This window comes from Corvus moneduloides, chromosome 9, assembly GCF_009650955.1.
Source record: "Corvus moneduloides isolate bCorMon1 chromosome 9, bCorMon1.pri, whole genome shotgun sequence".
In the NCBI taxonomy this organism is placed as follows: domain Eukaryota; kingdom Metazoa; phylum Chordata; class Aves; order Passeriformes; family Corvidae; genus Corvus; species Corvus moneduloides.
The window spans coordinates 21375699-21396649 of NC_045484.1; the positions used below are offsets into that span (position 1 = coordinate 21375699).

The 20951-nt window shown below is 45.0% G+C and overlaps 3 protein-coding genes across 4 annotated transcripts; 1 reads left to right on the forward strand and 2 right to left on the reverse strand.

Moving 5' to 3' along the window:
- Positions 1-4370: 4370 nt before the first annotated feature.
- PIF1 (PIF1 5'-to-3' DNA helicase) lies at positions 4371-12614 on the reverse strand. Its single transcript, XM_032118365.1, has 12 exons — positions 12107-12614; positions 11928-12033; positions 11727-11852; positions 11477-11630; positions 10807-10921; positions 10626-10732; positions 10080-10219; positions 9294-9400; positions 8418-8505; positions 7733-7878; positions 6597-6788; positions 4371-6291 (listed from the first exon to the last, which is right to left on the reverse strand). The coding sequence occupies exons 1-12, from the start codon at positions 12587-12589 to the stop codon at positions 6235-6237; spliced, it is 1821 nt and encodes a 606-aa protein (XP_031974256.1). The 5' UTR covers positions 12590-12614; the 3' UTR covers positions 4371-6234.
- A 120-nt stretch (positions 12615-12734) lies between these two features.
- FAM183A (family with sequence similarity 183 member A) lies at positions 12735-16018 on the forward strand. Of its 2 annotated transcripts, XM_032118362.1 has the most exons (4): positions 12735-12906; positions 13632-13691; positions 14609-14712; positions 15737-16018. In XM_032118362.1, the coding sequence occupies exons 1-4, from the start codon at positions 12777-12779 to the stop codon at positions 15833-15835; spliced, it is 393 nt and encodes a 130-aa protein (XP_031974253.1). In that variant the 5' UTR covers positions 12735-12776; the 3' UTR covers positions 15836-16018. The 2 variants fall into 2 exon arrangements, with proteins under 2 accessions (XP_031974253.1, XP_031974255.1); XM_032118364.1 differs by lacking the exon at positions 13632-13691 and having other exon boundaries at positions 12739-12906.
- Positions 16003-20950, reverse strand: EBNA1BP2 (EBNA1 binding protein 2). Its single transcript, XM_032118358.1, has 9 exons — positions 20839-20950; positions 20672-20755; positions 20257-20414; positions 19348-19471; positions 18040-18129; positions 17726-17801; positions 17373-17463; positions 16879-17059; positions 16003-16528 (listed from the first exon to the last, which is right to left on the reverse strand). Exons 1-9 carry the CDS (start codon positions 20917-20919, stop codon positions 16478-16480), a joined length of 936 nt encoding a protein of 311 aa, XP_031974249.1. The 5' UTR covers positions 20920-20950; the 3' UTR covers positions 16003-16477.
- Position 20951: the final 1 nt, after the last annotated feature.

The window sequence follows — 20951 nt, forward strand, 5'->3', positions numbered from 1 at the left end:
AAATATATAGGTCATCACAAACAATATTTTTGACCTTGTACTTTTTTGAGATCTGAGAGTGCACAAGACTTTACAGCAATCTGTCAAAAATATGACTTTACCTCTAACATGAACTTAAAATTGTTTCTACAGAGCCATTTTTATCCTTTATTTTTAAAACAAAAGGAAGACGTAGTATTTGTCCCAAAGTTTAACTGACAGCAATAATTATGGCTAATGAAGACAATGGGACAACATTTTATTAAAGTTTGTCATTTTGACATGACTGAATCATCTGATGTGTTCTATTTTAAGTGGGGATTTTATGTTAAAATAGCCATAGCTTGCTACCATCACTGGTAAAAGGGTTAAGGTTATTGCAAGGTGTTCTGGTTTGACCAAATCTAGAAGTATATCCTCAGAGAAGGAAGGTCACAACCACCCCTCCCCCCACCAGGTTCGGGAAAAATAAATTTTCCTCAAAGGAAAGTGAAAGCGATAAAAACTATTTATTTAACAAACACACAGGAAAAGGGATAATGATGCTAAATAATAAAACCTTCCACTCTGCTGAGAGAAACCTGGGAAAATTTCAGAGTCCTTCCGTAGATCTCTCTCTCCCCCTCCTTGGAGCTGGGATGGGGTGGTGGGCCCACCTCCAGGGCCAAGGCCTTGGTGGAAAGTCCTCCCAATGTATTCTGATGTTGAAACAGTCCAGCAGAGAGAAAAGGAAAAAACAGAGTCCCAGGAAAAAAAAATGTTCAACTCTCCGGAGGAAAAGGAGCTGAGAAAAAAAACTGCCGAAAACTGGCTGGAAAGAAAAGCAAACCGTGTGCTTCCCTTCCCTCTCGCTCTCCTGCTACAGCTGAAAAAAAGTCTCTGTCTCTGTGTGACCTTGAACAAGCTGCAAGCTGCTTTGAAAAAGTTTTGTTCAGTTTTTCCTTCCCCCTCTCAGGCTCAGTTTAAAGGCATAGAAAGGCACAAAAATTAATTTCTGGGCATAGGGCAGCGACATGGGATACACATCATAAAGTCACCCAAGACACAAAGTCTCTCTCATCTGGAGAGAGAGCAGGTAAAACCCAATTTCAAAGCTTCCTTCTTTATTACTAAATTAGATCTGGTAACATCTTCGGTGTCATGCATTATGCATTGACATTCTGGCAATTAATTACTAGCTCATTGTTCAAGATTCAAGATCTGTTTTTAAAATTTACTTTGTATTGCCAAGTGTCAGTTGAAAGTACCTGGTGTTGTTATGGTCAAATATTTCATTACAAGATGTTCTACTAATTCAACACAAACAAGAAAGTAACTTACCTGGAATGTTTTTATGGAACAACTTTAAAACAGGCTGATCACTACATACTCTCTTCCCAGATGAAAGCTTTAGAAGTTGTTTTTTAATCCAAGTTATTCTCATTAATTCACATAAATTTTTTCCATATTTGATTTATTATATTCAGTAAGTCTGTCCAGCCTTCACTTGGAAATACTAAAAGATATGTGATGCCTCACTTTTGTGAATTATTAGCTACTGGAATAACCTTAATAACTTTTACTTATGTTTTTACTTTAATGTCTAGCATTGTCTTCAAATGTATCATACGCTCTCTAACCTGGTATTTGATTAGAGGGAGTCACAGATCTTTCAATAAACAAAACAGCATTCAGAATCGTTAAAGACCTGGACCAACTCCTAACCTCCAACTGAAAGTCTGTGCAAATCCCCCTGTAATTCTCAGGGTATTTATAATAATTTGGGAAAAAAAAAAAAAAATTCTGTATCCTATAAAAAGCTGATATATAGATAGCCCAGTGGCTTAAGAAGAGTAGATGGAAGATGTGGTTTGTGTACACATTCACCTACCTGTTGACAAAAAACATACATTTTGAGAAATAAGAGGAGAAAAAAATATTACGAACTCCATAGCATAAAAAAAAAAATCTTAATTAAAAAATCTTAAACAAATTTCTCAGAGGCATTTTTATCATAGTTCTCATTGCAGAAATATTGTAATAAACAATTTAGTAAAAACATGTGTTACCTTGGAACCCAGTCCCCATTAGGAAGCTGTTGGTGTCTGCCCAGCTGCCACCCCAGAAGAGCTCTCATGTTCTTTGGAACATCTGACAGCCCCCTGTACCAACACCATAACAAATTCACAAGAAAAAAAATTCAGATAGTGCAGTATTCAATATTTATAAGTGAAAAACTACTCTTAGAGTTATCAACTTATTTTGCCTCTATAACCAGAGTTCATAAATTATATACTAGTCAGGAGCTCAGCTAAAATATTCCATCCAACATCTTATGATTTGTAATAGAAAGAAGCATAAAATAATCATATAGGAAACAGCAAAATAGAAATTTTACACATCTAAATGCAATCTCTAGCAATTCAGGTCTTTTCTCATGCTAATAACAGAACTGCTTAGATTTAACAGCAAGAAGACAATTATATGTCACAGAGTGGCCTAATATAAAATGAGAAACTTGTAATATCTGCAAGAAAAATGACATTATTAGCATTCATAGCACAACCAATAATGTACTATATTTCCATTACTTAAGAGTAGCATTTTTTTGATGTATTCAGAGCAATTCTGGATATGAAAGTCTAATTCCTGGACACAATCTTATTACAGCACCCGAGACCTACAGGACTATTGCTGCCTTTCCTGTGCTCACAGGACTTGTGGGCACAGGCTGTGAGGACACATTCATGTTTAATTATAATGAAAATGTCACATAAAGAACAAGAAGGGTGTTAAATCACCATAAAAAGATTTAAACTGGAAGCTGGTAAGGTTTTAGTAACATTCTGTTTGTGAATTATGCTTCCAATAACACATAAATGCATTATGGAGCTTTAGCTGGTATAGAGCAGTTTCTTATGGTTTAATGTATTTGAAAAGAGAATGGCTGTACTTTGTGGTAACAGAAATGCCAATTATGAATCAAACTCTTAGTTTAATTCACTTAATGATAGCTGCAGTTAAGGCAGACGTTTAAATGCTTAAATGCTTTCTCTTCAGTTTGTGGAGAGAGACAATATTCATTCCCCATATTTATGGGAGCAGAGTAATGGAATCCCTCTTTTTCCACAGGGATAGGACCAAGCCATCGCTGCTCAGCCAAGTGCCCTCATAGAGCCTGTTCTGTCACCTGGGCTCCAGCTTCACCAGGGGCCAGCTCCTGCCTCTCCCCTCACCAGAGAGCCTCCAGCCTTTCCTCTCATCCCAGGACATCCAGCGTACACTCTGCAGGCGAGGGTAGTGGGGCATTTCGAAGGGTGCTCCCACTCCTGGCTCCCGGTGTTTCAGCTGTCCGAGCCCAGGTGTTGGTGGGAATCTCTGTGAGGAGCAGTCAGGGCTGCCCTGTGCCCAGCCTGGCCAGTTCTGGCCAGTGCCAGCACAGCTGAACCACTGGAACAACAGACTGAGGGGGGAAACTGCAGGGTGTGAGGAAAACCGCAGGAGAAATGAGTACCTCGGAGCACCCAGGCTGGAGGGGAGGAGATGCTCCAGGTCCCTCTGCGGTCCCCAGAGAAACCATGGCAGTGCAGACTTTTCCCGAAGGAGCAGAGCCTGTGGAGAAGACCCACGCAGGGCAGGGGGGAAGCACGAGCTCTCGGCTGTGCAAGATGAGGATGGCACAGGTGCTTGCTCTGACAGTTTCACGGAAATTGTTCCTGCAAAAACCCAACCCGCTGAGCCCACCTTGTCTCAGCAGGTGAAAGCTGATGGCCTCAGGCAGCCTCATGTGAAAAGCTACTCAGTCTTCAGATTCTTCTTCATTTGACTGACTTAACGAAGAGAGGAAGAGGAGCAGCTCTGTTCTTCCAGTACAATCACCACAATAAAAACTTGTGGGTTTTTTTTTTTTAATCCCATGGTGATGTACTGAGTTCTAGCTCTAGACAGTACCTCTGCAAGAAAAATTAATATGCTATGGAGAATGTGGAAGAAGGGATAATTATTGTATCAAGGGAAGCATTATTCTGTTAAAAAAAGGCCTCATCATAAACCCAACCAAAGGGGAGCCATGAGAGAGCCTGACAGCTCAGATTTGTCCTGACTGCTTCTTTTAGGATTTAAATAGCAGCCTTCAAACTCAGCACCCGTTCCTGTATCTGCTTTAGCTGGAAGTGAGAACATCCAAAATTTACACAGATGGACACCTTTTGGCCTCAGAACCAATGCCAACCCTTCAAAAGCCACAGCTATTCTGCTCCCACAGTTCCATCACTGAGAAGGCATCCACAATATTTCATGTAGATTTAATACTAAATGAAATATTGATTAACCTTTTCATCTTTAAATTCTGTTTAGCATTTTATCTCAAATTGGCACCAACCCCCCACATACAACTGGAAAGATTTCAGTCACTAAATCCATGAAAGCTGCAGTTAAGTAAGTTGCCTCACAAAATCACAGTTAAAAGTTTATTTGCATTGTACATATTCACCTCTCTTACACTCTAAATTATCTTGCAATTACAGGGGTACAGGAACTTTTTAAGAGGTATTAAAGGATTTGAACCTGCATTATTTCATCACTCTTACCTAATCAGTCAATAAATCAATGCATTTTGTATGACTGGGCATGCCTGGCATATTCTTCGTGGCTGTCTACCCCAACAGTAAAACTCACTTTAACATCCTGGGCATTTCGGATCCCACACTTAAACCTCCAATGCAACACACAGCCCTCACACTGCAGCATCCCATCTTTAAAAGCCCACAGGAGTATTAACTGAAACCAGCCCCCTGGCCAAGCACATGGTTTGGGATTTTCCTTCCATAGGCTCCAGCTCCACCTCCAGGTACTTTAATCCACTCCCCACCAAACTCCTTTGAAGGAACAATGTGCTGATACATTAAGGACCTCTCTGAATAATAGTCACACTTCTGTCTTAGACTATTGCTTCCTCCAAGACTCTACCTTCTCAAGCCCAGAAAAAAACAACACAACAAACACACAAACAAAACAAAAATCCACTAAAAAATACACTTAAAAATAAATTTTGAAATCTTATCAAAGTCTGTTTTCTGTTATGTTAACCACTGGCTAGTCAACATCCTTTCCTGGCTTTAAGGAGAGCAGCTGCCAAGAAATGGCCTTCAACTTGCTTACACTGCAGAGGCTTTTTTAGAGACATTCCCCTGCAAGAGACAAGTTCCAGCTGGATGTTATTTTATGTTATTCCCATATGTAAAACATCATAAAATATACAAGTTACTTTAGCTTTAAGCAAAGTGCTAAAATACAAAGACCAAAACTTCTCCTCTATTAAGAGGGCAGTATATTAGTTCTGCTCATCTCTGCTTTTACTGAAACAAGTGAAGTTACAGCTCACTTCACATGTCCTTAATCATTATTCTCTATTGCACATTCAAGTTCCACCTTATTAGTCCGACACATTTTTTCCAGGAGAAACTCCCATCTGAATGGGAACCTCACATGTTTAAACAAGAGGGAGTCCCACCAGCACCCATCTCCTCTCACCCCCTTCTTGCTCATGGAGTAATGAATCTTCGCAGTTCTTATAGTTCCATAATTATGGGTATAAGATGTAAGACTTCCTCCTATTTTTAGATAGTGACAGCTCATCTCAAAAGGTTAAAAAAAAAAAAAATTCACATCTTATTGTATGCAACACCCTAATAAAAATGCTATGTATCAGCATAACAGGCAGTGTGCAACTCTGACAGTTCTGCTTGTGGAAGGAGTTATGCAAAGCCTCCTGGTGTCAGGCAGCAAGAACAGCTCTTCTCTTGCAGGAGAATCAAGTATTCCAGATATTTAGCACTGCTTTCCCTTGTGTCAGCAGCTTCTGTGAACAGTCCATGCAAGCAAAGGAGGCACACACTTTCCATCTCTCAGCAGTGGTATACTTGAAGAAAGGCACACAGGTTTCAGTCTGTATGTGCAGAGAATAAAACACAATTAGCAGGCAGGAGAGAACTGTAGAAACGTCTCTCAGGCACATCCTTGTTCAGTCATTTTGTTTACTAGAGTTGTTTTTGTGACACAGGAGTACTCAAGGCTGTGGGCTCAGAAGGGGTCTTCAGAAGCCTTCCAAATTCCAAAGGCATGAGATGGGATAGTTCTACATGTCCAGAGTTATCTGAATGAAGCAAACATCTAAAAAATTTCCTTTGACTTTGTCTATGTCATCAAATATACACAACAAGATCGCTGCATCTCAGCAGTCTGTGCTGACACCTCACAGAGACCAGCAGAGCATTCTCAGTTGCACTTCCAGTTCTCCTTCTCATCAGCATCTGAATTGGTGTGTAGTGAATCCTTTGGGGAGTAAGAAGAAAAAAAAAAGGCAACAGATTTATTTTGTGCTCACTTCTCTTTCATTCCTTCCTGCAAGAGGAGGATCAAAGAATCCCAACCCATCCTTTCACCCAGAGGGCCCAGCAAGTGTTACACAACCCCAACACTACAGTAGATATTTTGTCACCAAGAGCTGCTCTGCAGTTTCATCTCTCTTGCCACTGCAAGTGTTGATCTTGCTTAGGAAGAAAAAGAAACATCTCGGTGCAAACATGTCTATCCTGGTTGCGCAAGGCAGGCTTTGCTAGTGTGAGATTTTTCTTTACCTGGCTTAGAAGCTGATGACGTCTCAGCTGTCTGTAGAATTGCAGCACAGCAGGATCAGCTCTCACTACTTTTGGGTCAAAATCCAGAACACGGAGACCTGCAAGGCTTCGGGCTCGGGAGAGGGCTACATAAGCCTGCCCACTTTCAAAGACACGAGACAGGGAGATTTCCACACAATCTAAAGACATGCCCTAGCAAAGGCACAAAGAGCTTTGTTACAGAGCAAACAAACAAGAACATTGTGCTGTACTAACACTAACCTAACCCGTGAGTCTGTACAGGGTACCATCTTTGGTATAAGGTTTTGATTTTAAAAAAGGGAATCAGTAGAAAGCAAAGGCAGTTTTCCACTGTCAGGAAATTGCTAGTAGATAGTAGGATCCACTAACTGACTCCAATGAGCCTCTTGTTGTGTGAAACTCCATAAATCCCATCTAATCAACACAGCAGGGAAAGAAATCCTGCTGGTTTCACTCCTAGTAGTTAACTGGAGCAGGCACCATTCTCAAGCAGTCCTCAGGCAGACCTGAGAGAGTTTGGGTAAGGCCTGGCCAGCCCTGTCTCATGGGTTGTCCCAGGTGCAGCAGAATTTACAGAATGGCCTGGTTTAAACTGTGGCATGGGAACAAACTCGCAGGCCTCTAAGACCAATCATGAAGTCTTCTGGAAAGGAAGGAACTTTTAAAACATTACACTGTTACATTGAAAGTTACATTGAAAAAATCCCCACAGCACAGCGCCAGAGGGCGAGTCCAGCCCAAAGAGCACAGCTGTGGCACCAGCAGCTTCCTCAGTTATGCTGCAGAGCTCAGGGTCCCTAATGCTGGTGACTCTCAGGGAAACACTACTGTCATCAGCCCACAGTGGTAAATAATGCTGCTTTATAGTCCAACACCAACTCTGCAGATGGCAGTGCCCTTACAGAAACCCCAGTAGTACTGACAGCCCATCTGTGACCCTACAGACAAGCATCACAAGCAGAAGAGATGCTATCTCTCTGCAGCTAGACACATATTCTAGAGTTCCCCTCCAATAAGGGCCTTTCAGCTTTCCCTCCTGTTTCACCAGCAATGCAAGCTCACCCAGGAAATAATGTTTATAATGGTGTAAAAGTCTAAAGACAGCTGACACCCACCTGGCTCTTGTGAATGGAAATGGCCCATGCCAATTTTAAAGGCAATTGCTGACGACTCAGATGAATTCCTGAGGGTCCTTTGAAGACCCATTTCTCCATTTTTATGAGCTGCGTGACCCCACAGAGAAACCTCACTTTAGGCAGCCCTGTAGGAATGGGAGCAGGAAAGAAACAGGGATGTGTTCCTGACGCTCAACAGCCAGGATGTCAGCAGCTTAAGAACACCTTTTTTCTGCCTAAACCAAACCTAAATCCACAGACAGTATATAGCATGTCCTGAAATGATGTTTGACACCTACTTAAGCAGGAGAATTTAAGTCAGATATTTTAGCAGTTGAGATGCAGAGAAAAATACATTTTCTAGGTACCAGAACATTATTCTTTGAGAAAAACAAACAAAAATCCATCAAAGCTTGCTTCAACAGAACAAACAGGAAATTGAAATGAGCATACACATTTACATACAGAATACAGAAGAGAGAACACAAGAGGCCTACAGATAGCTACAGCTGATGCAGTGCATGACATCACAGCTCGTGAGAGCCCCAAGCTTGCAGAGATCTCCCTGCTTTCCCTCAAATTATTACCAAGCTGTAAACAAAATTAAGAAGTCATCAGCCACCAATGACAAACTGTTTTGCTATTTTCCCACTTCCTTCAACAAAAGATCAAAAGGCTTACTTACCCTTCTGTTCACTTTCAAATCCTGCAACAACACCTCGTGCCCCATTCACCAGCCCTCGAGACACATCCAAATTCTTTGCTAGCATCACCTACAGCAAAAAAGAAAATTCTTTAATGCACTGGTTCTACTGCCTGTTCAGCCACCTGCAGCTAAACTTCTTGCCAGAAAGCATAAGCACATCAGGCTGATTTGGCCAAATCATCCTATCCTGCCTATTGCAGCACCATCTCCAATTTGATTGAAATTGTTTCACAGCCTTTCCTTCCTAGGATTCCTAACTATATCATTTGACAGCACTGAACACTTTACTTGAGCTATTTCTGTCCACAGCTGTGAACTCCGATCCAGGGAGCAGTTTCCCCTTCCCCAGGCACCAACCAGCCTATGCATATATAGATTCTGGGAACAACTAAGGAGCAAGTTTCCAAAGCAAACAGTGCTACTACTAAGTACAATCCCACATCCTTTCCACTCTGACAGCCCTAGCTCAGAGCAAGGTGCCCAGTCCAGCAAACATGGCAAGCTGTGCTATACCTTTACAGGCTGGGACTCCTGCTGTACCTGGAGCTGAGACTGCAGGCAAGGACTGCTTGTGCTCTCTGCTACTGGAAAGCTTCCAAATTTGATGGGACATGTCTGTCAAAGCCACAGCAATCACCACTGTCCCCAGGACATGGACCTGTACTCACCCTCTATCTGGGTAAGATTCTAAGCAGAAAAGATACAAAGATTGGGAGTCTTCTTTTGGCCTGGCACAGCCATTCTAGATTGAATTTGCATTCTATATATTAATCTACTCTATACATTTCTCTGACATTCCTTTATTTTTCTTATGCCATTTGATCTGGTCTATCATACATGTATGTACACACTTACCTGAGCTCCGAGCTTTAGCTCAACTCTACCACCCACAGGACACTGAGCATCAATTAACTTCCCTAGCATTGGGTCACTATCCAAAGCCTCAAACACGTGCACTTCTCCTGTTAAGGAAAGAAAGACAGAAATTGCAACCATTGAACATATTCTACACAGCATTTCAGGAGGTTCAGCATTTATTTCTAACAGCAATTCCTCTTTTAATATCCATTTTGCTCTGCTGCTAGGACATCCTCACACAAACCTTGTCACATCTAACAGCAGAGAGCTCACTATTGCCTCTCTTCCCTATATAACTTCCAGAGCATGAGAAGGCACAGGAATCAAAGGTCAGCAGTAAATAAGATCTGGGCAGACAGCATTTTGAGCAGTTTCACTTACTACCAACTCCAGATCTCTAAAGCAGAGTAAGGAAGAATCCAAGGGCCAGCAAGGGAGGCAAAAAATTAAGTAGCCCTTAATTCAAGTCATGGCTGGAGAGAGCATGGCCTTTCTAAGATGCTATAGAAAGAAAAAGCAGGGGTGTGGAGGCAATAAATTACCCACCCCTACCTCACAGCAAGCCATGAGATTGCTGTCTGTTACAAACCAAATAGTGACATTGTGGATTTTTAAACAAAAAACAGTGAACTTTTTCCCCAGACCGCTCAACTCCAACGCACAGGGCTTGGACTGGTGCTGTTGTGCATGACAGAACACACTAGTTCCACCTGACACCCAGGACCCCCATTGCATCCACGCAGAGCTCAGCCCCAAAGCCAGCAGTTTCCCCACAGAGTTCACCTGGTAGCTGGTGCAAGCGTGTCTCATTGGTTATTTCTACATCATCTTTATGGGTGCAGAGCCGCGTAGCCAGGATCCCATCACGCTCAGACCTGTGAGCAGCCGTCTGCATCAGCTGTCTGGTGACCTCCTCTGTGCACCTGGTAGGCAGGAAAAGGGAATTATTCTTTCAAGTGAACAGATTTGAGCAGCAGTAACCTCCACACAGCTGGATTAGTCTGTGCAAGATGCAGGCCTCCAGAGAGGAAAGAAAAAGATACCTGCATAAAGTCAGACAGCAGAGCCAGAATGTGCCCCAGCCTTGTCCTGGCCACTGCCAGCTCAGGATCCTTTGAATTAATTCATAGAAATTGCAGAGAGACCCTAGGAAGTGTCTTTGCTTACCAGAGCAGCATATATGAAACCCGTCTACATTAACTAAAGCATTTATAGCTTTTGCCCACAGCTACACATTCCTGATGGAACACATAAAAGTGACAAACTGCTCTTTCCTCTGTTCCATCAGTGGGGAGCAGGGATTACAAAGAGAGAGGAGCTTCCCCTCACCTGCCCAAACGGATTGCATTCAGGAGCGAGACAAAGGTCTTGTCAGTCTGTCTCCGCACTTCAGTCAGCTCCATGTTTATGTGGATGCATTTTCTCCAGCTTTTTGCCTGGAAAGATCATTCTCTTGTTAAGAAAGAGGCAGATGTGAAGTATGAGAATGAGTTTAGGAACAGTTTTGTACCTGGAAGCAGAACTTGGTTTCTTCATTAGCCTTGCAGACTGGGGGTAGCTGTAAGAAATCCCCACAGATAATTAGCTGAATTCCTCCAAAAGGTTCATCCCGTTTTCTGACTGCCCTGAAAGGGATGGAAGAAAAGTTTTGAATGTCCTCCAGAACCTGGACATAGTCAGGTCCCAGAAGTTACTTCTTAATCTATCAGTATATTCAAACATAGACTACCTGCAGTGAAAGATGTTTATCCCCAGTTGTGTCAGAAGAGCTCAAATAATTAAGCAATGCTAGTAGTGCAAGACATTAAACCTGCTTTGCTTACCTACCCCCGAGGTCATTTACCAGTCTTGGTTGCTTAGTGGCTGTCATACTACAGCTACTTCCCTCTACAAGAGAGACCTTCTGGGCACAGCTGTATATTCTGGACTCAGCTCTATAGACAACACTTAGCTCACAAGATGAGGAGAACAACCCAAACAGCCACAGCTGTGAGTGAGGAGGGGACATGACCAAAACCTATCTCATGGTAAAGGTCTGCCCAGATACTATGATTTCATACTTCCTTACAGTTCTGTACCAGCAGCTGCCTTGTATCCATTCACAAAACTAAAGAAAAGAAGCAGCCTGGAAGTTTAGGGAAATTCATTTCCACTAGTTGTTTGACCTGACAACTGCTCACCTTGCCACTGCCTCCAGCTTGTCAAAGAACTTGCCATCCACCATTGAGATCTCATCGATAATTAAGTGCTGGCAGGCCAGCCAGTGCTGGCGCACCCCCGGCCTCTCTGCCAGCTGAATGCACTGTTCCAGCGGTGCCTTCCCAGAGCCAATCCCTGTCAGAAGAGAAAAAAGTAATGCTTTAGGATGCTCCTGATTCTTTGGGAAGGGAGTGAGAGCCCCCAGCCCCTTGCTGTCGGGCAGGCCATCACCTGCAAAGGCATGGAGAGTAGTGCCACCAATGTGACAAGCTGCCACTCCCGTACTGGCTGTAGCGTAGGTGATGTTCGGAGGGAGGGAGCCCACGATTTTCTTCAGCAGGAACGACTTCCCAGTCCCTTCGAGGGAGAAGCAACAGGTCAATGGCCAGGACTTTCCCCGGGGAGCCGATGAGAGTCTCCAGGGCCCCTCACCTGCAGAGCCGGTAAAGAAGATGCTCTTCCCGCTCCTCACGGCGCCCAACACCGCCTCCTGCTCCGCCGAGAGCCTCGCCGGGGGCCGCCTCTCCGCGCGGGGCACCTGCGGGACAGGCGGGGGTGCTCTGTGAGGGCAGGGCCGCTACCCGGGGCGGCCCCCTCGCCCCGGAACTCACCTCCGCCGGGCGTTCCCCCGGCTCTTCGCCGGCGCGGCGGCGGCCGGGGCCGCACAGCAGGTCCCGCTCCTGCACCGGGCTGATGACGGAGAAGGACGGCGGCGGCCGGTCCAGCAGGCGGGGACGGCGCGGCTCGTCCCGCGACCCGGCGGCCACCTTGAGCCGCAGGAGGCGGAGGAAGCGGCGCAGAGCGTCCGGGGGACAGTCGGACAGCAGCACCTGGGCGCCGTCCGGCCCCACGCGCACCGCCGCCCGCCCCTCGCCCGCGAACCGCGTGAAGAGCCTCACGGCGTCACCGACCAGCGCGAAGCTCAGCACCGCCGCCGCCGCGCCGCTGCCGCCGGCCACCCGCAGCACGGGCTGCCGCAGCTCGTTGCGGCCCAGCAGCACGGTCGCATCCCGTATCACACGGCGGCGCGGAGCGAGTCCCCCCGGCAGCGGCTGCTCCACGGCCGCCGTGCAGCGCAGCTCCGCCGCCTCCATCGCCCCGCCGGCCGTTCAAACGCGCCGCGTGCGCCGCCGCCAATCAGCGCCGGGGCTTTAACTCGACGGCCAATAGCAGGCGCGAAGAAAGGGGCGCGAGGCGGAGCGCCGGGCGGGCCAATCAGCGGCCTCGCCGGCAACACGTGGGCGTTGCCATGGGCGCGGGACGCGCGGCGCCGGCGCGGCCATGGCCGATCGCAGCAGCGACAGGGGACCGCCGGACGCGCTGCAGAACCGCTTCCACAGCGAGCGGGCCAACAAGGAGCGGCAGTGGCAGCTGGTCTTCACGAAGTACACCGTGAACCCCCTCCAGCCCGGTGAGGCCCCGCGGCCACAGGGAACTGGCGTAAAGCCCCGGGCAAGACAAGCGGTGAGGGGAGCAGGGAGGGCGAAGGCAGGCCCGCAGCACTCAGCTGCACGCCGGAGACAAGCAGCTTCACCCAAGCACGGCAGCAGTGGCCAGTGAGAGGGGTAAAGCTGCAAAGGGCAACTGGTGGTCCTTCCTGTTGCCTGAGGAACTGGTCTGCACACTCAGAACGGAGACATGACCCATTTGCCCAGATGGTGCCTTTAGTAACCACATAGAAGTGAGGCAACTATTTAGGATGTGGAACCTACAAATTCTGTGTAAATACAGAGCCAAGATGGGGTAGAGGACCCCAACACTATACCATGTTCCTTCAGCTCCTGGTCTGCTTCCTCCCTGCCAATTCACAGTTTGTGCTAGTACAGACAGGTGATGTGAGTATTCTTTCAGGTCTAGGTTTTGCAATAAATCAACAAAGGAAAATAATTTCCTGAGACTCGGCACTCTGCAGGCCACCCCTTGGGTGGGGCGGGACTCTGATGTGGTGAGCACAGGCAGCATCCTGTAAAAGGGCCTTTGGCACACTTAACGCCATTCCCTTCCTACAAGTTGCCATTAGTCAGTATTTGTAACTCATTATCTTCTATTCACATGCAGTTCAATAATACATATTCTACACCTGGCTGTGATGCCAAATTCACATAGAAGTAAATCACCTGCCTCATTTCTTTCCAGTTCACATGGTTGCTAGGAAGCCAATGTCTTGGCATGAAAACGTACATGAGCCAACAGATGGTAAGAAGTCTCTCAAAAGCTTGTGATAATTACGTAAGAAAATTAACACGTAAGATTTAATAATTGTAATCAGTCTAAAATATCATGTATGTGTAAACGCCTCTGTGATCATATAAGTAAGTTAAATGCTTTTATGATTGTTGTTTGTAAAGCAGGTTTTTTTCCACCTTAAGGCCCTTTCCCGTTACTTTCCATTTTCAGCACAAGTTTGCATTCATGCAATTAGGCTTTTATTTTTGTTTTTAATTAAAATAAATATATGCTGTAAAATACATTTAATTCCTTATATTCATACTATAAAATTTTGCTTGAGAATCTAAGGGGAAAACAAAAATACCTAGAAGCATGTTCTATATGTACGTGTTGCCTGGCATTGCAGAGTCTACCTAACCACCACACAGGTTAAACTGCTGAAATGGCTGCCCAGTCTTTGAGTACTGTAACGAGAACCCATTTAACAGTTGCTCCCTTATTTCTAAAATGCTAATTTTGCCTAAAAATCTTGATGGGTCAGGTAAGGTTGGCCTGTTCTAGTCAAGGACTGAGGAGGGTAGAAAACCAAACCAGGGAAAGACTGCAGGCAACTGAAAAAGTCAAGAGCTGTCATGGAGCACTGGTTTGTACTAGATGTGGTGTAGGAAAAGTAAGATGGTGCAGTACAGTAGACAGGGATACCAGAACTAACAGGACAGTATTGTCAGGCAAATCTTGAAACTTCTTCAGGAGATATTCAAGTAGAAACGTCACCATGCATTCTGACAATATCATCACAGCAGCACAGAGGCTGCCTCTACCTTGGCTTTCTTGTTATGGCTTGGAGAGCGTTAAGATTCTAACACATTTTAACACAGGTGCACAGGTGACTGATTTTTAAACACGCTTTCTTTCATTTGTATCTGTGTCTCGTAAAACAACAGATGAATTCCTGAATCTTCTTCACCGTGCAGTACTGGTGCCAAGAAAGAAATATTCAGAGCCACAAACTGAAAGCCAAGAAATTGGCTGGAACACAACACCTTTGGTGAGTAGGGTGCTTAAAGATTCAGCTCTTTACAGGATTCAGAGATGTTAAGCCTGTCACACTGAAAAATACTCATGCAGGAAAACAATTTGTGACAAACAAGGAAAACAAGAATTATTAGGAATGAGCAGAGCCGTTCACAGGTAACAAATTTTTAAAGTTTACACCTAAGAGGACTCTTCACACTGGCACAGACTTGTGAACAGAGAAGCAGTACACTTCCCCTGAGAAACCCGAATGCAAAACATCTACGGTGACAGTGACAGTACACTGCCAAATGCCACAGGTGTACTCAGGGCTGTTTATTAAAGCATTCAGCCATGAGAAATGGTGTAGTGAGCAATGTGAAGTAATGTACAGAAGTACTGTGAAAAGAAACGTGCTGCTGCACAGCGTCTTTCAAACAAATTGCAAGCAGAACCATAAAATTAATAATCACGTAAGTATACCCAAAGCAGATACACCAGCAAGGATTCATCTGGGGAAGTGTGAATAAACAGGAAAAAAAGAAATATGATTAACAAGCTGAGACATCAATCATATCTGACAAACAGATGATCACTGACTTTGTAGATTAGTGTTTTGAGAAAGGCAAATTTTGGCCTGTTATAAAGAAAACTAAGATAAATAAGAAAATAAGACAGTCTTCACTGACTTCTCATATTACACATCAAGTAAACTAGTTACTCATGACAAGGGTAGAGACAGACATCCCCGCCGGGCTCTATGATATTAAGGAACTGCTGGTAGAATTAGTCTGGCAGGGAAGATGCAACTAAAATTGTGTGTAGGGGAGCAAGTTCAATGTTTAGAGTCAGGACTCATGATGTTGTTTAATTTGTTAAGTTTTCCTTTTTCAGCAGGTTTGACCATGACAAAGCAGTGAACAGCACAGTGGTACCCTGCTCTTCTGTCATTTGGACATTTCTCAGCAGCAGAACTCTGTGCATCACTCTCCTCAGGAGGGACTACTACTATTAATTTTAGTAAAAACACATGACTGTTTGTCATTTTTGTTTCCCAGGTTCCTTTGGACCGTACTGACCGCAGATTCTACTTCCCACGCCGGATAACTGAGATTACGATCCATGGCTACCCTGCGCCACGGGGAGAGAAGTCTTAAGGACTACTATGGGGGGAAAGCCACAGATAGAATGTTAATGACATCTAGTGTGTTAGGCCCTGCTCATTATCTAGCCAGTCTGGCAGATTTCTGGTGAGAGACAATAGAAAAAAGAAAACCTCAATCTGTCCAGATTTTCAACCTGACAACAGTGACACAAATAAATCTATCTGCAAGGCTCTGTATTCGTCTCACTGCTGTTTCTATACCCATCTACACAAATAGTCTAAAAAACCACTCTAACATCTCAAAACTTTTCAGACTTCTTTCGACATCGGCAACATGACCCAGAACTCAAGGTCACCAGCTTCATCTTAACAGTAGTGGTGGAAAAAGCTGTCAGAATGAAGGGAACAAAGGGCAGGCTTCAGCCACCATTCACAGAACAGCTAAATATGAATTACACATAGTTCTGTGCAAACCATTTAATGCATTCACACACCAAAGATTTAAGTAGAAAACAATCCTTCAACAAAACACACAGTAAGAAGAAATTAGTGATAAGGCACTGGTTTCCACTGACTTCTTTTCCTTGCCATTGTAAAGCATCCAGCTTGCTCCAGAGTTAGTTGCTTCATGACAGCAGAAACACATCTTGCAACACAAAGAAACACAGGAACCACACTGGGGAGCATAGTCCTCTTAACGGGCTCGGTTCTTCATTTTCTGCCTTGCTCTCTTTCCAGGTCTCTTCTGCAAAAAATAGGACAGATTCAGATCTTTATTTTCATGTTCTCCATCTTTGTTCTAGCTCTATAGCTTGGGGAGGATACCCAGGAGAGAATATTTGTCAGTACATCTGGAGAGGGAGGTTTTGGCATACCGGTAGCAAACAGCACTTTTTCTTTTTAATTCTCCTTCTCATTTTCCTGCTGATACCAAACCAGTCCTCAACTCTGTTAGTAACTGAATTATGCTTAGCTCCCAAAGATAGGCATCACTTCCAGATGCTGGAGGCACCCATCATGTGCTCATCTCTCCCTGCCAGACATGGCCTGGCTTCCTAGCCAACCAGGATTATTTTCATGAAACATTTTACTTACATTAAGGGCTTTTTTCCCTCCTTTTCCTCCTCTTCCTCCTTTCCCTGGGCCTTTGTTGTGAGCCACTTTTGATTGGAAGCTGGATACATCATTAAAACTCTCCTTTGTGTTCCATTTTGAGCCCTTCTTCTTCCCACCAAAACCAAACTTCTGATTTTTGTATCGTCTTTTGGCATTTGGTCTGAAAAACAACCAACCAGCATCACTGCCTATATTCCTTGTTGCAGAAAGCTCTCGAAACAGACATATATATTCATGGTCTCCCATCAACCATCATAAACCTTTCCCCTCATAACAAAGATGATGCAGAAATTAGCACATTTCAGTCTCTGTTCCATTTTGGCCATAGTTTTCTTCTCTTTAGGGGCAGAAAGCCACCTTGGACTTACTTTAACACTAAGCAGAACAGTTTTCTTGTTCCCCAAAATTATCCCCTGAGAAGACTGAAAAAATCAGACATTCTGTGTTTAACTATCTTTTGTTTCTGGTCTCACCCCTTCTTTGTCCGTTGACTTGCATTGCCTTTCTTATTCCCCTGAGACGATGTCTGCTCTTCATCTAGAAAGTCCAGCTTGTCAGAGAGACCTGCAAGAGTGAAGACATCACAGCTACACCTCAGAAAATACTAATTTTCAATCTAAACAAGTAATAGCAAAGGGTCACCCTCACTGAAGAACAGCTGCTTGGGAGGCTTTTCCCTGCCACTGGCACACGATTCTGCACAGCAGCAGCTGGCCAAGCTCAGGGCCGAGAAGTAGGGACGTAGTGACCACATCACATTGCCCTACACTGCTCACACACCAATACTGCCATTACACATTTGCTCTCTTAGACAAGTTGACTTTACCTTTCTGGTATTTCTTGACTGCATTCAACATATTTTTCTTCTCTTTTTGTCTCCTCTGCAGAATCTCAACTTGCACCTGAGATTAGAAGCAGAATGTTAGTGTTGTTTCTTGCAGTATCCCATACTTTTTTTTAAGGTATCCTATCTTTTGCTCTGTTTTCCTTCAGAACAGCTAGACAGAAGACTAGACAGATTCTGTATGTTTTAGCCAGACTCCTGTCTGGCTCCTGTGGTCTCACTTTTCCAATTCCTCACTCAGGCTCTAAATTCTTGTCACAGATCCTTTTGTACATGTCCCTTTTGTAGCTCCTCACCTTCTTGCCATATTTTCTCATTGCACGGAGTTGTTTTGCTTTCTCAGACCTTTCCATTGCTTCCTGTTTACTCTTAAGCTTCTGTCGAATCTGGTAAGGGAATAGAAAAAACAAAATTTATCAGTAACACAAAAGAAAAAAAGGTAATTTTATGATTACTGTACAGTCCCAAAGTCAGGATTTGTGAGCTATCTATGAGTGTAAAAAAGAAAACATCTCTCAATCAGATAATGCCTATAGGCATAACATCCTTTCAGCTCAAGGAACAATTACAGAAATTCCTGAACTGATCTGTAGCCAAAATCTGGCTAAAAAGACAAAACTCACACAAGAGAAGACAAAGCTTTATAATGGGCTCTAATGGAACTGAGAGTATCTTGCCAGTCTATTTGGGTGTATAAAGAAGACTTGCTTGTTTCTTTCTTGTCATTATTAAAAGTAAAGCACTGAAGAAAAGTCAACAATCCTGTAGAAAACATCTTTTCCATTCCCTCCTTGTTCACAAACATTTTTCTAAGGATGCTGCATTACGAAGGATTACAAAGATTTCAACACATCTTCATAATTCAGTGTGTGACTCCACTGGGAGATAAGAACTGTTCTTCAAATGGAAGTCAGCAAAAGAAGAGAACAGTAATGTGCAGGATTGACTTAAGCCTTAGCACGACCTAATTATTGTTTTTCATCTTCTCTAGAAAGGTTCCATCAGAAAGCAAAAGTGACCCAGTCATACATGAACCTTTAAACTAGACTCCAGCTCATGTTTGTTTAACTTATACAATGTAGTCTTTTTTCCAAATCTAAACCAAAAAACAGAGTTCCATTTTGAGCAAAGACTACAGTCAAGAAGCAAGTGTGTGAAAGTCTTATTTCCTACACCAGTCTGATTCTCCAAGACAGATTCATTCAATAACATACAGTTTAAAATCACAGAAAACGAGAACACACTGACAAGAAACAAAAGGTGATACTTAAATAGGAAAAAAAGATTGCATTAAAGCCACAGTCAAGTGCAAGTCTTATGACAAAGAGCAAAAACACAGGAAAGTTTACATCCACTGTTACACATACTAAGAAAAAATCTCCTTTTCTAATTTATCATCCAACCTGTTATAAAAATCCCCACATTGCACTGAAATGCCTAAACAGAAAGAAATCTCCTGTCACAAAGTTTCAAACACAATCACTGTCACAGGAATCAGAAAAGAGATGAAGGCCAGTATTCACACATTACACCTTAAATTTACTCCCTACCACAGGCTAAAACACACACGTTACACAGGAAAGAAAGACATTCATTGCACGTACCTTCTGCATCTGTTGGTCTGATTTGGCCATCTCTGCAAAGTAATCATCCGGCCTCCTCGTAGGAACTTGGAGCTTATGCAGCCTAGGGAGGGCTTCCAGGACAGCTGCCTGCGCCTGCCGGTAGCTGGGAGAGAGCACAGCACAGCTGTCACTGCAGCGGCTCTGTCACTGCACTGACTCTGTCCCCACACCACTCTGTCACTGCACCAGCCCTGTCACTGCACCAGCCCTGTCACCGCACTGGCACTGCACCAGCCCTGTCACTGCACCAGCCCTGTCACTGTCACTGCACCAGCCCTGTCACCACACTGACTCTGTCACTGCACCAGCCCCGTACCTGCGTGTCAGGCACCTCACAGTGCTGACACAAACTGCTCACACAAGCAGGCTGATACTGGGATCTGACAAGCATGGGTCCAGAATTATATCAACATTCTGTCCATGTCCAGTGCTACTGAAAGCAGCTCAGGTGGCAGTACAATATTAACACTTATATCTTGCACATATACATTTACCTTATTTCCAGTTAAAGTTTTACACGTTGGAATATAAAAGGCTAAGCAAAACAAGAGAACTGTAAGAACACCAAAACAAACCCACAAAGAAAAATCCATATCTTGTGTTAAAGTCCTGCTATCAAGGAGCTTTTAAAATAAACTTCTCAGCAAAGGATCAAAGTCTGCTATGAAGAGGGAAATTCTTTATTTTCAGTCACACGGCAGCTAAATATACTAGCACTAATTCGTAGTTATTCTGGAAAACATTCAGAGCCATCGAATGCAAAATAACATAGCCCAAGAGTGCCACCATGACAGCCAGTGTAGCAGTCGGTAGCACACTAGTGAAACATAACTCCAAACCCAAAGCAGCACGCTGGGACACTACATGAAATTTCTCTTTGACACTTACAAACTCATCTCTCTCTGGAAATCGTTCTCAGGGTCAACGGCAGCAGACGTAGAAGCACTCTGAGAGACGGGGTCCGCGACCGGGCCCAGAGTCACGTCCAGCCTTTCCACCCACGCGAGCTGCTGCCTGAATTCGGCCAGGCACTGCTTCAGGCCGTCCTGTGAAAGGAGCACAGCTCTGTACAGCACCGCACGGACCGGTCCGCGCGGCTGGCCCGGCTCAGTATCCGCGCCACACCGCGGGCTGCTCTCGGGGCCGCCGGGAGAAACCCGAAATCCCCAGCAGTGCAGGGCACCGGAGCCCGCCCGGCCCCGACTCCCGCGGCCCCGCCGCGCCTCCTGCGCCCCGCACCTGGCGCTGGGCCCGCGGGCCCGGGCCGGGGTTCCCACGCCGCAGCCCGCGCATCCCCGCTCACCGTGTCATTGCGCCGCTTCGGCCGCTCCTCCAGCACCACGTTGAGCCCCGGCTTCAGCGCGCCCCTCGCGAAGGCCTCCTGGAGCTGTGAGAGAGTTCGGTCACTCCGCGCCGCCGGCACCGGGCGGCCCTTCCCCACCGGTCCCGCCACCGCGGCCACGGGCTCACCTCCGAGTCCGAGACTGAGGAGTCCTCCGAGTCCGAGCCGGAGTCCGAGAAGGACCCACGCCGCGCCACCGCTGCCGCCATCGCTGCCGCCGCCGCCGCCGCCGCTTCCGGCC

What these genes read in the sequence shown, in the direction of transcription:
- EBNA1BP2 (XM_032118358.1), bottom strand. Translation starts at nt 20,919, where the DNA reads ATGGCGGCAGCGGTGGCGCGGCGTGGGTCCTTCTCGGACTCCGGCTCG. An exon ending in CGAAGCGGCGCAATGACACG is followed by an intron (nt 20,415 to 20,671) that starts GTGAGCGGGGAT and finishes CTCCTTTCACAG; the next exon opens with GACGGCCTGAAGCAGTGCCT. An exon ending in TGAGAAAATATGGCAAGAAG is followed by an intron (nt 17,802 to 18,039) that starts GTGAGGAGCTAC and finishes TTCTAATCTCAG; the next exon opens with GTGCAAGTTGAGATTCTGCA.
- PIF1 (XM_032118365.1), bottom strand. Translation starts at nt 12,589, where the DNA reads ATGGAGGCGGCGGAGCTGCGCTGCACGGCGGCCGTGGAGCAGCCGCTG. An exon ending in AAACCAAGTTCTGCTTCCAG is followed by an intron (nt 10,733 to 10,806) that starts GTACAAAACTGT and finishes TGATCTTTCCAG; the next exon opens with GCAAAAAGCTGGAGAAAATG. An exon ending in AGCTAAAGCTCGGAGCTCAG is followed by an intron (nt 8,506 to 9,293) that starts GTAAGTGTGTAC and finishes TTTTTGCTGTAG; the next exon opens with GTGATGCTAGCAAAGAATTT.
- FAM183A (XM_032118362.1), top strand. Translation starts at nt 12,777, where the DNA reads ATGGCCGATCGCAGCAGCGACAGGGGACCGCCGGACGCGCTGCAGAAC. An exon ending in CGTGAACCCCCTCCAGCCCG is followed by an intron (nt 12,907 to 13,631) that starts GTGAGGCCCCGC and finishes ATTTCTTTCCAG; the next exon opens with TTCACATGGTTGCTAGGAAG. An exon ending in CGTACATGAGCCAACAGATG is followed by an intron (nt 13,692 to 14,608) that starts GTAAGAAGTCTC and finishes GTAAAACAACAG; the next exon opens with ATGAATTCCTGAATCTTCTT.